This window comes from Thamnophis elegans, chromosome 3, assembly GCF_009769535.1.
Source record: "Thamnophis elegans isolate rThaEle1 chromosome 3, rThaEle1.pri, whole genome shotgun sequence".
Lineage (NCBI taxonomy): Eukaryota > Metazoa > Chordata > Lepidosauria > Squamata > Colubridae > Thamnophis > Thamnophis elegans.
This window is the reverse complement of record NC_045543.1, coordinates 105,242,759-105,256,282: the sequence shown is the minus strand read 5'-3', so window position 1 is coordinate 105,256,282 and position 13,524 is coordinate 105,242,759. Positions and strand designations below refer to the sequence as shown.

General features: G+C 35.7%; 1 protein-coding gene across 1 annotated transcript; it reads right to left on the bottom strand.

Moving 5' to 3' along the window:
* Nucleotides 1–731: 731 nt before the first annotated feature.
* LOC116506214 (carnitine O-palmitoyltransferase 2, mitochondrial-like) lies at nucleotides 732–13,346 on the bottom strand. The gene is made up of 5 exons (XM_032213864.1): nucleotides 13,168–13,346; nucleotides 12,058–12,138; nucleotides 10,992–11,098; nucleotides 6,138–7,436; nucleotides 732–1,057 (listed from the first exon to the last, which is right to left on the bottom strand). The coding sequence occupies exons 1-5, from the start codon at nucleotides 13,344–13,346 to the stop codon at nucleotides 732–734; spliced, it is 1,992 nt and encodes a 663-aa protein (XP_032069755.1).
* Between the last annotated feature and the right edge of the window lie 178 nt (nucleotides 13,347–13,524).

Genomic DNA, 13,524 nt, shown 5'->3' with positions numbered 1-13,524 from the left:
GTCTTACACTCCGAATATGGCAGTGGAAAAGCTCATTTGATTCAGAGTTGTACATTAAATATCTTAGATGTGAAAGGCAAATACAAAAAGCAGTATTTATGGAGATTCTCAATGTTACAAAAATAACAACACTCATTATTAATGACTAGTATAGCACACTGCATTATACAATACACCAATACTATATCTGATTATTCTCATTTAGATGAAGTAATTTCAGCAAGCAAATATAAAAGGGAAAAGTCGCTTTATTTTAATAATATCATCCTTTCACATGACAAAACATATTTGCACTGTTTTCCATGTTATGAAATCCAGCTCAACATTTTATTTTTAAAAACCCATTGTGCATTGGCTTTGTCAAATAAAAATATATCTAATAAATAATTTACATAGTTTACTTTTGCTGGTTTTTGGAATTTCAACATTTTATACTCTTCCACAAATGTTGATTTATTAGCACATAGAGCTCCAGAAAATCAATAAAATTAATTGAAAATATTGATATATATATTTTTTTAAAAAAGAGGTTACAATATAATGGAGAACAAAGATTTAAGTATTATTATGTCATTAAAACTACTTTAAGATTTAAAGTGTTAATTTTGAACACATTTTGAACAGCTTTGTTGTGCTACTTAATCTTCTATTACCCTTCATAGTAATATATGCATTATTTAAATATCAGCTGTTTTTGAATAGCTATGTACTCAATTCAAAATAATGTAATATTATTTAAGGTGGCCTTCTAAGACTTCAAATATATCATCTAATGTGCACCGAAGACATGTTAGATGTTCATCTAATTCCTGTTCCAAATAGCTAGTAATGATGCATCCTATCCAGTTATCAAACACATTATATCCTATCCCAAAACCATCTGGCACTACTGGTCCAAATCCACCATGATTAACTGCTGGAGTGCTTAGTGTACTGGTTGAAATGTTAATGTGGTTTATGTTTTTATAGGCTGGATCTGTATAAATATCAGGAATAGTTCCACCTCTGCGCTGGACAAGATACTTCAAAGCAAATAAGTGGCGATCAAATCCTTGACCTGGATAAAAAAAGAGACAGATTCATTGAATATAAAGAGTGAGTAGGATATTTATACTATGAACACATTATAGGTATGTGCAGAACATGATGAAATCAAGCACCATCTAACCATAAATAGATTTATTCTTAAGACTCATCAGTACCAACAAACTCTGGACATAATCAACATTTCTTAAGTCATGGAATTGTTTCATGTTTGGTCGACTGTGGAATCTGATTGTTTGCCTCTTTATATAATTTCTGATTTCTAGTACTGTGCAAGAAAACAACTCCTCCTACTTTATCATGTTAAAATATAAGAGAGACCGCCTGCTGCCAATCACCTCCAATAGACCGATCAGATCCCACAGATTAGGCCTCCTCCGAATTCCAAACGCCGGCCAATGTCGACTGGCGACTACCCGGAGGAGAGCCTTCTCTGTGGCTGCTCCGATCCTCTGGAACGAACTCCCCGTGGAGATTCGAACCCTCACCACCCTCCAGGCCTTCCGCAAAGCCCTTAAAACCTGGCTATTCCGGCAGGCCTGGGGCTAAAGAGCTTCTGCCCCCCCCTTCTCGAATGGTATGGTTGTTGTGTGTGTTAAATTCTGTATTGTTTGTTTGTCTTTTTTATCCCCCATTTGTACCTCCTTCCCTTGACTGAGTTGTGAGCCGCCCTGAGTCCCCTTCGGGGAAAAGGGCGGCATATAAATGAAATAAATCCTAATCCTAATCCTAAATATTATAACTCTCCAAAGAGAGACTGAATAGTTTTGCAGTGCACTAAGACATGAATTAATTTGTATGCTTTTGCTTAAGTTGTTGTATGAATCCAGCCATTGGGTTTTATATAATTTGGGGTATCATTTAATATATAGTATATATATTACAAATATATATATATACAAATACAAATGTTTGTAGCTTATAGAAATAAATTGAAGTTAAGCACTGTATTATCAGTACTGCAACTCTGCATTCTGCTTTTAATATTTTGTTATCATTTTATCTATTTTTCTCCCAAACTTTGTCCTCTATTCTATTCTCTATTTACTTTTTCATCTTCTGTTATACATTATTTCCATATTATTCCATAATATTAAATAACTATTTTATAAATGACAATAAAAATCTGAAAACTTCAGACTTTTTCATGGGATCCTAATTGGCAGTGACACACACACACATACAAACACTAGTGTGGATTTTGGCAGAAGGAATACAGGAAGTTTATGAAAATATTTGTGTCCATTTTTCACCAAACATTCAAAAACCAGCTATACAAACGAATGGCGACATGAATTTTAGCTTACCTGTAACTATGGTTGTTTGAGTGATCATCTGTCCAACAAATACATGGGTTCTGTACCTGCACCAAGCTCAACCAGAAATCTTCTGCAGATGGGATTTCTGGCAGAAAGTGTATCCCTACTGTGCATGCTCCTAGAAGAAACTCCTGCATTCCCCTCAGTTCTCAAGAGACTGTCATTTCAGTTCAGAAATCAGGAATGCCTACCAAGGCAGGCACCTGTAGCAAGGAAAATTGTGGCTCAGTAAATTGTGGCATGGATGACAAGACAAAGAGCTGTAGTTACAGTTAAGCAATCTATTCTTTCATCATGGTCTCTGGGCACCACATATATGAATAATAAGTGACAGTAACAGTAACATTTGATTTGCTTCTCTCTGAAAAGAAATTGCTTGTATCAGTGCAGCTTATTATTCCATTTAAGTAATGATGTTCTTTCCATTTGCTCCTTATATTCCCAAATTCCAAAAGGGAAGGGGAGGAGACAAAATTTCTTAGTTCTGGTTATGTTTACCCAATTAGGAGTGCTTTGATCCTGAGAGGCATTGGTGGACCAATTTTTGGCCCGGAGCATGAACTGTATGGATTCACTTCCTGCTAAAATCTCAGTTAAAGAAGGTTCCAGATGGAGTTTCAGTGCAAACGCAGAACACCTATGCCTTTTGCACAGAGACCACAATAATGAAGAACTAGTATTATTATGACATGATATACACACGACAGAAAAGATTTAAATGAAAAAGGAATATTGAATTAGGTTTTCAAGTTTAATTAATTAGTAAGTAATATATTGTTTAAAAATTAGTAGTAGTTCTTGCTCAACAATGGCAATTAAACTGGAATTTCTGTCACTAAATAACTGTAAAGTGTTATGTTACAATTTTAGGGTGTGTCAAATTTGTCAACTTTAAAATTCCAAATATTAGGGGTGCTCAAAAGTTGTGACTTGCCTTGGGAATTGTAAAGATATTTTGATTACTTTAATATAATTTAGAGGTGCTTGATAAGTAACTGCATAAATATCATAACTTTTTAATATTTTGTTTATTTTGTTACATGCCCATGTTGTTTAGTTATGGTAGTTCCAGCAGTCCTCTATTGTGAATCACTGTGGGTCATTTAAGGATCTCATGTGATTGCAACTTCAACTTCTTATTCACCTCCCCATTAATTTTGTTGCAAATTTCAATTGTATGATTCTAGGAAGCTACAATGGTCAGAAATGTAGACCAGTTACCAATTGTCTGAACTGTGATCATGTGACATCATGTGTCATCATTGTGCAGAGGTGCCACAATGGCTGAAACTGTGAGGACCTTGTAAGTGTCATTTGTTCAGCAATGTCGTACGTTTGAACGATCATTAAATGAGTGGTTATTAAGAAAGGTCTCTGTAAAAGTGAATTACTCTTGTGCATGTCAGATGCAATGTATAAAATGGTCACAAATCTTTTCCAAGCAAAAATACCAATGGACCTTATAGATTTAGCATTGAATGTTATAGCAGAATTACACTATTAGTAACATGCAGACTGGCTTTTACAATGCTGAGAACGCATTATGTGAGAATGCATTATGTCTGGATACTGCAGTATCCAGACATAAGTATCCCGTATCCAGACATTTTGCAGTATCCAGACATAAGTACACAAGTACTGCTTGTGGCCTGCGGGCTGGATGTGTCCCGTGCTGGCCACGCCCACACCCGGTTTAACAAAGGGGAAAAAAGTCCTGATATGTCATGTGCCACCACCGTGACAATGTGAGTTTGACACCCCTGTGCTATTGCATGATAGAAAATAAAAGGAAAAACTAAATATAATAAATGCCAAGGCAAAGTTTTTTCAGCCCAAATTATTTAGTTTTGTTAAATTTGAAATCCTACTAAACTGGAAAGTGGACTTCATTAAACAATGGTTTATAATTACTCCCCAAAGTGAAGACATTTCTGATTCACACTGTTTAGGAGCGGGACAAGACCCAAATGCAACAAGACCAGCATACCTACACCTGTGAAAATCTACGATTTGTGTGTGTGTGTGTGTCTTCAACAGTATTTATTTAGTAAATACTGAACTTTCATGGCTAGTCCTAATAACTAATCCCATATCAAGAAAAAGATAATTTCTATATACCATAATTGATTAAAAATCAGTCTCAAATAATTCTCTTTAGTCTAAATAAATACATTTTAAAAATCCAAGTCTGTATTACTAGGATGATTTTACTTAGAAATACCTGCTTGTAAAACAAATAAACCAAGATGCTAAAAAAGTTAAGTTTTAAATGTAGAATTATTGCAAAAGCTTCTATAGTAATTTATTTACTTTAAATATACACGTATATATGGCCACCTATCTCATCAAACACAATTATGGGCAGCCACAAGAATAATAAAACCAAATAATATATAAATCAAGAAAACAAAGACAATCAGTTGCCTGATCTACCATTCCCAATCCTCCTAATCTTTGGGCTCCAACTTTGCTCTTGAGGAAAAGCTAGTAGTTCCTCCCAGAAAGCAAAAAGGGTGAAGGCCTGCCAGATTTCAGGAAGAAAGGTATTTCACAGGATAGGAGCTGCTATTGATATAGTAATTACTGAATTAAAGAACTTTTTCCTTTCCTTTCCTTTGTAATTATAACAATCACAAACCATAATTCCACATAATTTTTGGAAGATAAAGAATGTATATAAATTATAATACTGGAGAATTTGGGATCATCCAGATATTACTGAGCTTACTTCCTTCTATTGTAGAATCCCCAAATAGAACTGTAATCCAATGTTTGCTTATTGCTGTCCCCTCCTCTCCCAAGTCTTTCTCTAATACAAACAACTTTTGTTTAATAAAAAATAATAATCATACATCTCCTTTCAAAATATGTTGTGCCCTGACTATCCTTCATTTGGACAGATTATATTCTCTCATTTAAATAGATGCTATTGGTAATTCCAGTTTAACAATCACTCAGTTGTTAAGTGAAGTAGTTGCTAAGTGATACCATAACTTTACTTATTATTTTATTTTGGCTTTTACTTTAGACTTTTGAAGGTTGTAAATGCAACAACTTGTCATAAAGTTATTTCTTCATCACTAAACAAGTGATGAATTATACAAACCTTTAATAGATATTGGTTAATATCATTAAAAACAAAATAGCCCTCAAATCTAGCTCAATTCTTGATGACACTATGGCACTTTCTTGACTGAAATGGAAAAAAATCTTGACAGTCATATTTAATTAGTGCTTGGATTGGGATCACTAGAAAATTGCAGCATGGTAGAAGTTGAAAAAAATGAATAAGGTAATATCTAGCAATCTTTTCAAAGTGCCCAGAAGGAAACAAAAAGATGTATCCTTTAACAGCTTGCAAAAATATCATTTTTCTTCCCATAATTAAAAAAGCCTATATAGTGTAGCAGTGGTATTGGATTAGAGATGGGTAGAGTAGGATTCAAATCCCCATTCAGTAGGAAGCATGACTTGAGTTACTTAGAAGACAGGCAGATATAAATGAAAGAATATTTTAAAATGTTGCTACATTCTATATTTCTCTATAACCATACCAAAGCTATAACTATAACAAAGTTGGAACTAAGAACTAGTTAAACTATGTGAAAATTTCTAACTATTCTTTCCATAAAGTATATCCCACAACAGAAATCCCATTCTTTTCATATTCTATAAGGTTAAATGACACAAATTATTTGACAGTCCACGTAAGTATCATTCCTAGACTTTATCACAAGACTAAAATAAAATAACAAAGTATTGAAAAGGCCTAACCTAATGTAGCTTCCAACTGCAAGCGTCTATGGTACATCGAACATTCTTCAATCATATTTCTCTTATCTTGAATGCTATGCTTTCCTCGTTCAGCAATAAATGCTTTTGTACACTTTGCAGTGTACATAGATGTTGGTCGAATTGTTTCAGTGCGACCATGTTTAAAAGCTGCAGTACTACATGCTTCATAAGAAGGAAGAAATTTTCCAAATTGATGATAAACAGCCATTTGACAAGCAAGTTGAAACACAGCATCCGGACTCAAGTTTTTACTCACTATATACTCTTTCCCATATTTTTCATATCTAAATGCTTTTACGGTAAACCTTTTCAATGTTTCATTAAATTTCATATGTGCAGCATTTATTGCAGATGTTATTGAATTATTCAGATTAAATTCAAGCTTGTCAGAAGCTGTAACAAATAAAGCTGGACTGGATTCTGGCACAAGAGCTGGATGCTCTGTACTGTCTCTATAGACTTCATTAACAAAACGCAGAATTGCAACACCATCTCCCCAAGAGTGTTCAAAATTTATTCCCGCATTTCCATCACTAGTGACAATCATACTAAAGGATTTGTCAAACCAGCGATTAAAACCATATCCATGAAGAAAACAATGAGTGAGTTCAATTTCATCTTGCGGGGAAGCATCATCTAAACAAAGGCAGAAGACTGAACTGTCAATTTTCTTCAAGTTTTCTTCATTACCGTTTTGGACAAGTTGCTGCCTTACATTTGCCCAAGTATTTCTTTCTTCAGTTGTGAGATATGAAAGTTCAAATTTAGGCAAACGATCAGCATCAAATATTATTTGTGCTAAATGAGCTTGAATTTCAGATGGATGTAGAATGTTACCAAACGGATCCAGTACTTCAAAAACATAAAGATGACCATTTCTCATCACCAACAAATGTCTTGCAAATTCACTTGTAAATAATGTATCCTTACTTAAATTAGGTATCCTGGTACTATTGAAGAGAGATTTATACTGTGACATGTCTAAAGGATAAGCATTCACTAAATATGCTCCATACCAGGATAGATTAGATGGAAGAGCACGGATGAAGTGTTTGAACATTTTGCTTTGACCCCATTTGCGGTTTACATAATATATATCTGGCCGTAAATAGTCATTCTTCAAGGTGTTAAGAAACTTTAACGACGAAACAACAAGATTGGTTGCTCTAACCACTTGATCATTGTATCCAGGTTTGGGATCAGGATTTAAAGAAATGAAAGGGTTGTAGTTGAAAACAATTGAATCTCTCGCAGAAAGATACATGTCATACCAGGGTCCTACAAAAATAAAAATAATTCAGTTAAAATACATTTTAATGTTTAATATATAAACTTGAAAGACTAGCATACAAGACCAATAAACACTAAACACACTAAACACTAGTTTGTATAGATGTATTATGGAAAATCAAACAGGTCCCTTCAAATCTGTTTCATTCTACATTTTCTTTAAATACCAGAAAAGCTGCATTTATTTTTGTAACTTTCTGTAAAACATACACCCTTTCTTAATATACTTTTTTTAAAAAAAATCTCCAATATATGTGTCTGAATATGCTCTTAGTTATGATCTGTGAAGTCAGAAATAAAGAAGCTAGAGCATCTGGTGAATACATAATGTTTAGTTTTTTTCCTGAGCCTTTCAGTTGGCTTTTTGTACCGTGTAATTGATGTATGGCATATGACCCTCCAGCATCTCCTGAATATACATAACATAGCTTGTTAATCATAGTGCCAATACAGCACTCTATTTCCATTACTTTCACTGGATTAAATCAGTTCATTTATTTCTTATAAACAATTAAGTTTCTAACATAACCTCAATTTCTCTGACATAATTGTATAAGAACTCCCCACACTGGAAACACCTTTGATTAAATTGATATATTATTTTTCTGTAATTGTATTTAAATGTCTTGTAAAAGTGGATTAATTTCAACCTAATGTCATATAAAATTGTCACTTTTAATCAAGTAAATAAAAATAGCACATCTTCATATTTGTACAAGTTTCCTTAATCTGGCATTTAAGTTAACATAATGTGTTACTCTAGTTAGTTCTACCAAACATCTGTCTGTACCACAATCTTCCAGCTTTGCACAATGGTGCTGGGATGGCTGGCCAGGGTTTGAGGCAATATTTATCAGGGGCAGGGCAGTGCTGGAGTTGAAGTAGAGGCAGTAACAGCTGGCTGAGCTCACTGGAGGCCTCTACTTCAGCCCTGATGCTGCCATTGGCAAGTGACACTAGTTGACTTTTGCCAGTTTACTCCTGCTGCTAACCCCAGTTTGCTCGGCCTGATTACACTGTTTGTAAGCAGCTGCTGGCCATGCCAGGCCTTCTTCCAAGGCTGCGTGCACCATTCCTTCTCCAAATTGCATGCCCCATTTTCACAATTTTTCAGAAATCTTCTGGTCTTCCCCAGGTCTTACAAAATCAAGGGCACTATTTGGAGAAGAAATGGTACCCATGATTTGGAGAATGAAGTCTTCCAAAGCCCTGTGAGAACGGGGTTTGTGCCGCTCTCCAAATAGGGTGCCTGTTCTTGAAAGTCCTGGGGAAGGTTTGGGGCATGTGTATGGGAAGAAGGCCTGGAGTGGTCAGCAGTTGCCTCACATATAGCACAGTCAGACATCATTAACTGAAGGTTAGCTGAGTGCAAGGGAGTGTGTGAAATGAGGGTGGTGGTGGAACTATGGATTTGGTGGTGGGGTGGCTGGCCAGGGTATGAGGCTTGAGGCAATATTTCTCAGGGGCAGGGCAGTGCTGGAGTTGAAGTAGAGGCCTGGGGGCGGTAACAGCTGGCTGAGCCCTCTGGAGGCCTCTACTCCAGCCCAGATGCTGCCATTGGCAAGTGACACTAGTTGACCTTTGCCAGTTTACTCCTGCTGCTAACTCCAGTTTGCTCGGCCTTATTATATTGTTTGCAAGCAGTCAAGCACTCAAAGTTTGATAACATGACTGTGGGGCACTGAAATAGTTATAACTTCAGTCACAGATCTTAAACCCACTTTTTTAGAAGTTGTAATTTTAAAGTGTCATGAATGAGTGGTCATATTTTGAGGACTACCTGTTATGTGTTACCGAACTACCTATTAGAGGTATGGAGGCGCATTGGTTAGAATGCAGTAGTGCAGGCTAATTCACTTCACTGCCAGGAGTTTGATCCTCACCGGCTCAAGGTTGACTCGTCTTCCATCCTTCCGAGATTGGTAAAATGAGGACCCAGAGTGTTGGGGGCAATATGCTGACTCTGTAAACTGCTTAGAGAGGGCTATAAAGCACCATGAAGCAGTATATAAGTCTAAGTGCTATTGCTATTAATATTTTCTTTTCTGAAATCTCTTGTCAAGATAACTACAGGAACTAATCCAAGTAATCACAGGAATCAAGACAGATACCCGCACGCGCACCATTTCACACAAGTACTGATTTATGGTCAAATATTCCACGGAATTTCGAGGCAATAGACAGTCGGTCCCAATATACCTTATTTTATACGATATTATTGTGCAAACCAAACATACAACAATAGCAATAGCAATAGCAATAGCAGTAGACTTATATACCGCTTCATAGGGCTTTCAGCCCTCTCTAAGCGGTTTACAGAGAGTCAGCATATTGCCCCCAACAATCTGGGTCCTCATTTTACCCACCTCGGAAGGATGGAAGGCTGAGTCAACCCTGAGCCGGTGGGATTTGAACCGCTGAACTGCTGATCTAGCAGTAGCCTGCAGTAGCCTGCAGTGCTGCATTTAACCACTGCGCCACCTCGGCTTAACTGAACATAATTTGTTCTCAACCATTAAAATAATACAAAAATAAAAACAAATCCTAAATCCTAAACAAATCCAAATCCGAAAAGGCTAGTTAAGTATTATTACCTGCTGAGATACTTAAAAACAATTAATTACAATTGTTATGTTTTAGGCATTTTAATTTTTATTCATTTCATTTCTTTGTATTTGACTTATGTTTTGCAAATTTCTCAAAGTAATTAAATGAGATTTCTGAACAACATTGCAACTAAGTATTAGCTTAGCAATTCTTATAAGGTAAGCAGTAAATATTTTAATTTGCTTTTGTAAAACAATGTGTCAATTAGGGATTTTCACCTGTTTTTCACTTCTATAAAGTTTCATACATGATTCTTCTTAGTTTGTAAATGTGATATAGACAATAAGATGAAGATCATAGCTTATGAGCAGAACTTCAAAAGTAGTCCACCTCATATAACACATTAACAGAGGCATATTTTTATCATATGTTATTTCATATTTCTGTTTGAATAAAGTCTTAAGTTTCATGAGTTCATACATGAAAACATATATGATTTCAGTGAATTCTCTATTCAGAAGCAATAATATTCCATTCAAGATAATATTTTTTCAGAGTTAATCTGTAGGATCTGCCTCCTCATTACTGTAATAGGTAGGATAATGATAAAAAATAGCCCATTCTTTTTCTGTGATCCCTTTCTCATGATCATGGAAGTTAATTAAATCATCAAGGAGCCTAATCAAGGTCCAAATTACTTGCTTGCAGATGACCTTTAAATTACTGTAGGAAACAATCAAATTAGTGTGGGCCATGGAACTCCAATGAAACTGTTTACCATCCTGTTTCCTTCATCATGAGTGAACATGCCATTGTATAACATACTTTTTAAGCTTGGATAAAAAACTGCAGTTTCAAAATAGATACTATTCTTATAAAGCCAGATCATCAAAAACAAAATACATATATTTGCTCAATAAAAATAAATAGCAAATAAAACAAGCTTAAATAATGTTATGTTTGACTCAAGAATAATCAAGAATATTAAAAACAAACCTGATATATAACTTGTATGATTATTAATCCGATCATGTTCAAGAAGATCATGATGTATGATCTTCCCCTCTCCTTTTCCAAACTCTGTAGCAATTTTTACAGTAAGTCTAGAAATTACAAATGGATTATTATTGCACTTGAATAGTCATTGAAATTATAACTAATATAATTTTAATTACATTATAATTTATTATTTAATTATAATAAAATATTCTTGTTCCAAATATGTTAGTGATCAGGAACTTTTCCAGATGCTGTGCACAATCATGTGGGAACAAACATATACCATGAAATTGCCCAGTTTTGTGAGATTTCAGTGTTTCGAGCTAACCAAAAATGACTTAAAAAAATTACCTAATGCTGCCTGTATTTTGTATGTAACAATAGTTCAAAGCTTATGTTCATGTGCAGAGTGTTACCTGATCACTTTGTTGGGCTCCCCTTCCCATTAGTCAAAGATGCTAAAGTAAACAGAACTAAAAAGAAAGAAAAACTGTAAACTGGAATTTCTGGTCTTCCTCTCTCATTAGAAACCAGAATAAAGAAACAGTATCTACAGTTAGTTTCTAAGATTGTTGAGGAGACCAATTAGTTTATAATTATATTGTCTCTCCTGCTAGTGAAACAAACCCAAGCTGGAGCAATTGGAAAAGATGCAAATGATCATAAATGATAGGCCAGAGTTCTATAGAATTCTGACCTAGTGCTATGTATGAATATGGATATTTAGTCCACTGATCTAATCAACAATTTTCTAGAATTCCAGACAATAACTTTGCTCAGTAAATCAGGACATATTGAAAGCTGAATCTGGGATTTTTTTTTGGGGGGGGAGGTCTGTAATGTGTGCAAAACAATAATTCAGCATTGTCCTATAATTCTTCCTCTAGGCATAGCCAGCAAAAGAAAATTCACTAACAAAACAAAGAGCTGACTATTTAGAGTACCAAATACAATCATTTACAGAGAAACAAGTATTTTGTATATTTTGATATATTCATATTTTTAAAAATATAATTGCTTTATCTGTTCTTTTATTATATAATTATATAATGTCTTTTTATACCTGTATTGTTCATCATTCAATAGCGGCTTCTGAGCAGCTAAGTATCTACCAATAGTGTCCTCCAGTTTAGGAATAGGCAACCTTAAAATGGATATAATTAACAAATTATAAATTGGCATTTTGTATCAATTCTCTCATCCCATATATGAACTTAGCTGTTATTTATTTCCAGAGATTTTTTTGAAGGACATACTATTATTTCTATCAAGGAGAAAGGCAGCAATCACAGATGATTACCTTAACCAGCCTCCTGTCACCTTCCTAGATGTTTTCATTAACTAGGATAGATACACACTAGATGTAGCAAGAGTATTCCCTTCAGTACAATCATATGGATGAGTAGCTGTTTTTTTTTAACAACATAAATCTTAAAATTAACTTAGTTATTTTTAATATTTGTGTTGTAACAGAAAGTAAATAATTATTATTTTATAAAATCTAACTTAATAAATCTTATAAAATCAATATCCAAGTTTATATTTAAACAGATCTTAGATGAAATTACCTATGGAATCCTTACTGCACTTTGAGTTTAATTGCTCGCTTAGATATTTTATTACCCAACTAGGTAACATAATTGGTGAAAGTAGGCAGGCTTATTCCCTGTTTATATACTGTTTATATACAAAACTGCCTTGCCAGTTTTAGGTATGGTGTCCCGTCCCCCCCCCCCCGCCTCCTTGAAGAATATTTTTATCTGGATTTATGAAATATTGGACAAGGGCACCTGAACACGAACATTTTTGTTTTGACTAGGGCAGAAAGAGATTGGGCTTTGTATGGGGATCTTCACAGGAGAGTTACATTAGAAAAAGGAGAAGCTATTGCAGACCTCTTTTCAAACCCCGAGCTCAGCTGCCCTGCTCCAACGGCAACCGGATGCTGTTTTTGAAAGAGGCCCAACGGCTTAAATAGTATTGTTTGGGTTACATTCACAAAGAGTGTGTGAGAAATGGGGCATCCAAGTGCTTTCCCCTACAACCAAGTGATCCAGCTACACTGCAAGAATGACGGAAAAGGGAGAAGGAAGGATGTTTTCGATGTACTCAAAGTCAGCTTACTCCTCCCCCCCAAAAAATTTCCATGAAACTTGGGGAACGGCAGAGGAACCTGGGCAAGCTGGGCTGGAAATGCATGGTAGGAATGGTGCTTCGATGCACGAAATGATGGTCAGTATCCTGCTCCGACACGATCCCCTCCGGCTGTCCCACGGTCCTCCAGTACTGGCGGCAGCTAACCGCGCACTCCCACAGCATCGAGGCGCCCCAGGGGGGCTTCGCTCGGCGCATGTCAGGCTACTCGGCCTGGAGAGGGAAGAGAAAGGACGAAATGCTACCCCACCGCAACCGGCCTTCGGCAGCACGCGTTCCTCCAAATGGCGGCAAACGGCCGAAGGCTGAAGGAAAGAAGGCCTCCGTCTGGTATCCAAGGCAACCAGAGAACGCGAGGAGCCGTTTTCGCTTCTGA

Coding starts and splice junctions, on each gene's coding strand:
- LOC116506214 (XM_032213864.1), bottom strand. CDS start 13,346: ATGCGCCGAGCGAAGCCCCCCTGGGGCGCCTCGATGCTGTGGGAGTGC. Junction 7,437..10,991: donor TCATACAAGTTATATATCAG/GTTTGTTTTTAA, acceptor TTATTTTTGTAG/GACCCTGGTATGACATGTAT. Junction 1,058..6,137: donor GCAGTTGGAAGCTACATTAG/GTTAGGCCTTTT, acceptor TTTTTTATCCAG/GTCAAGGATTTGATCGCCAC.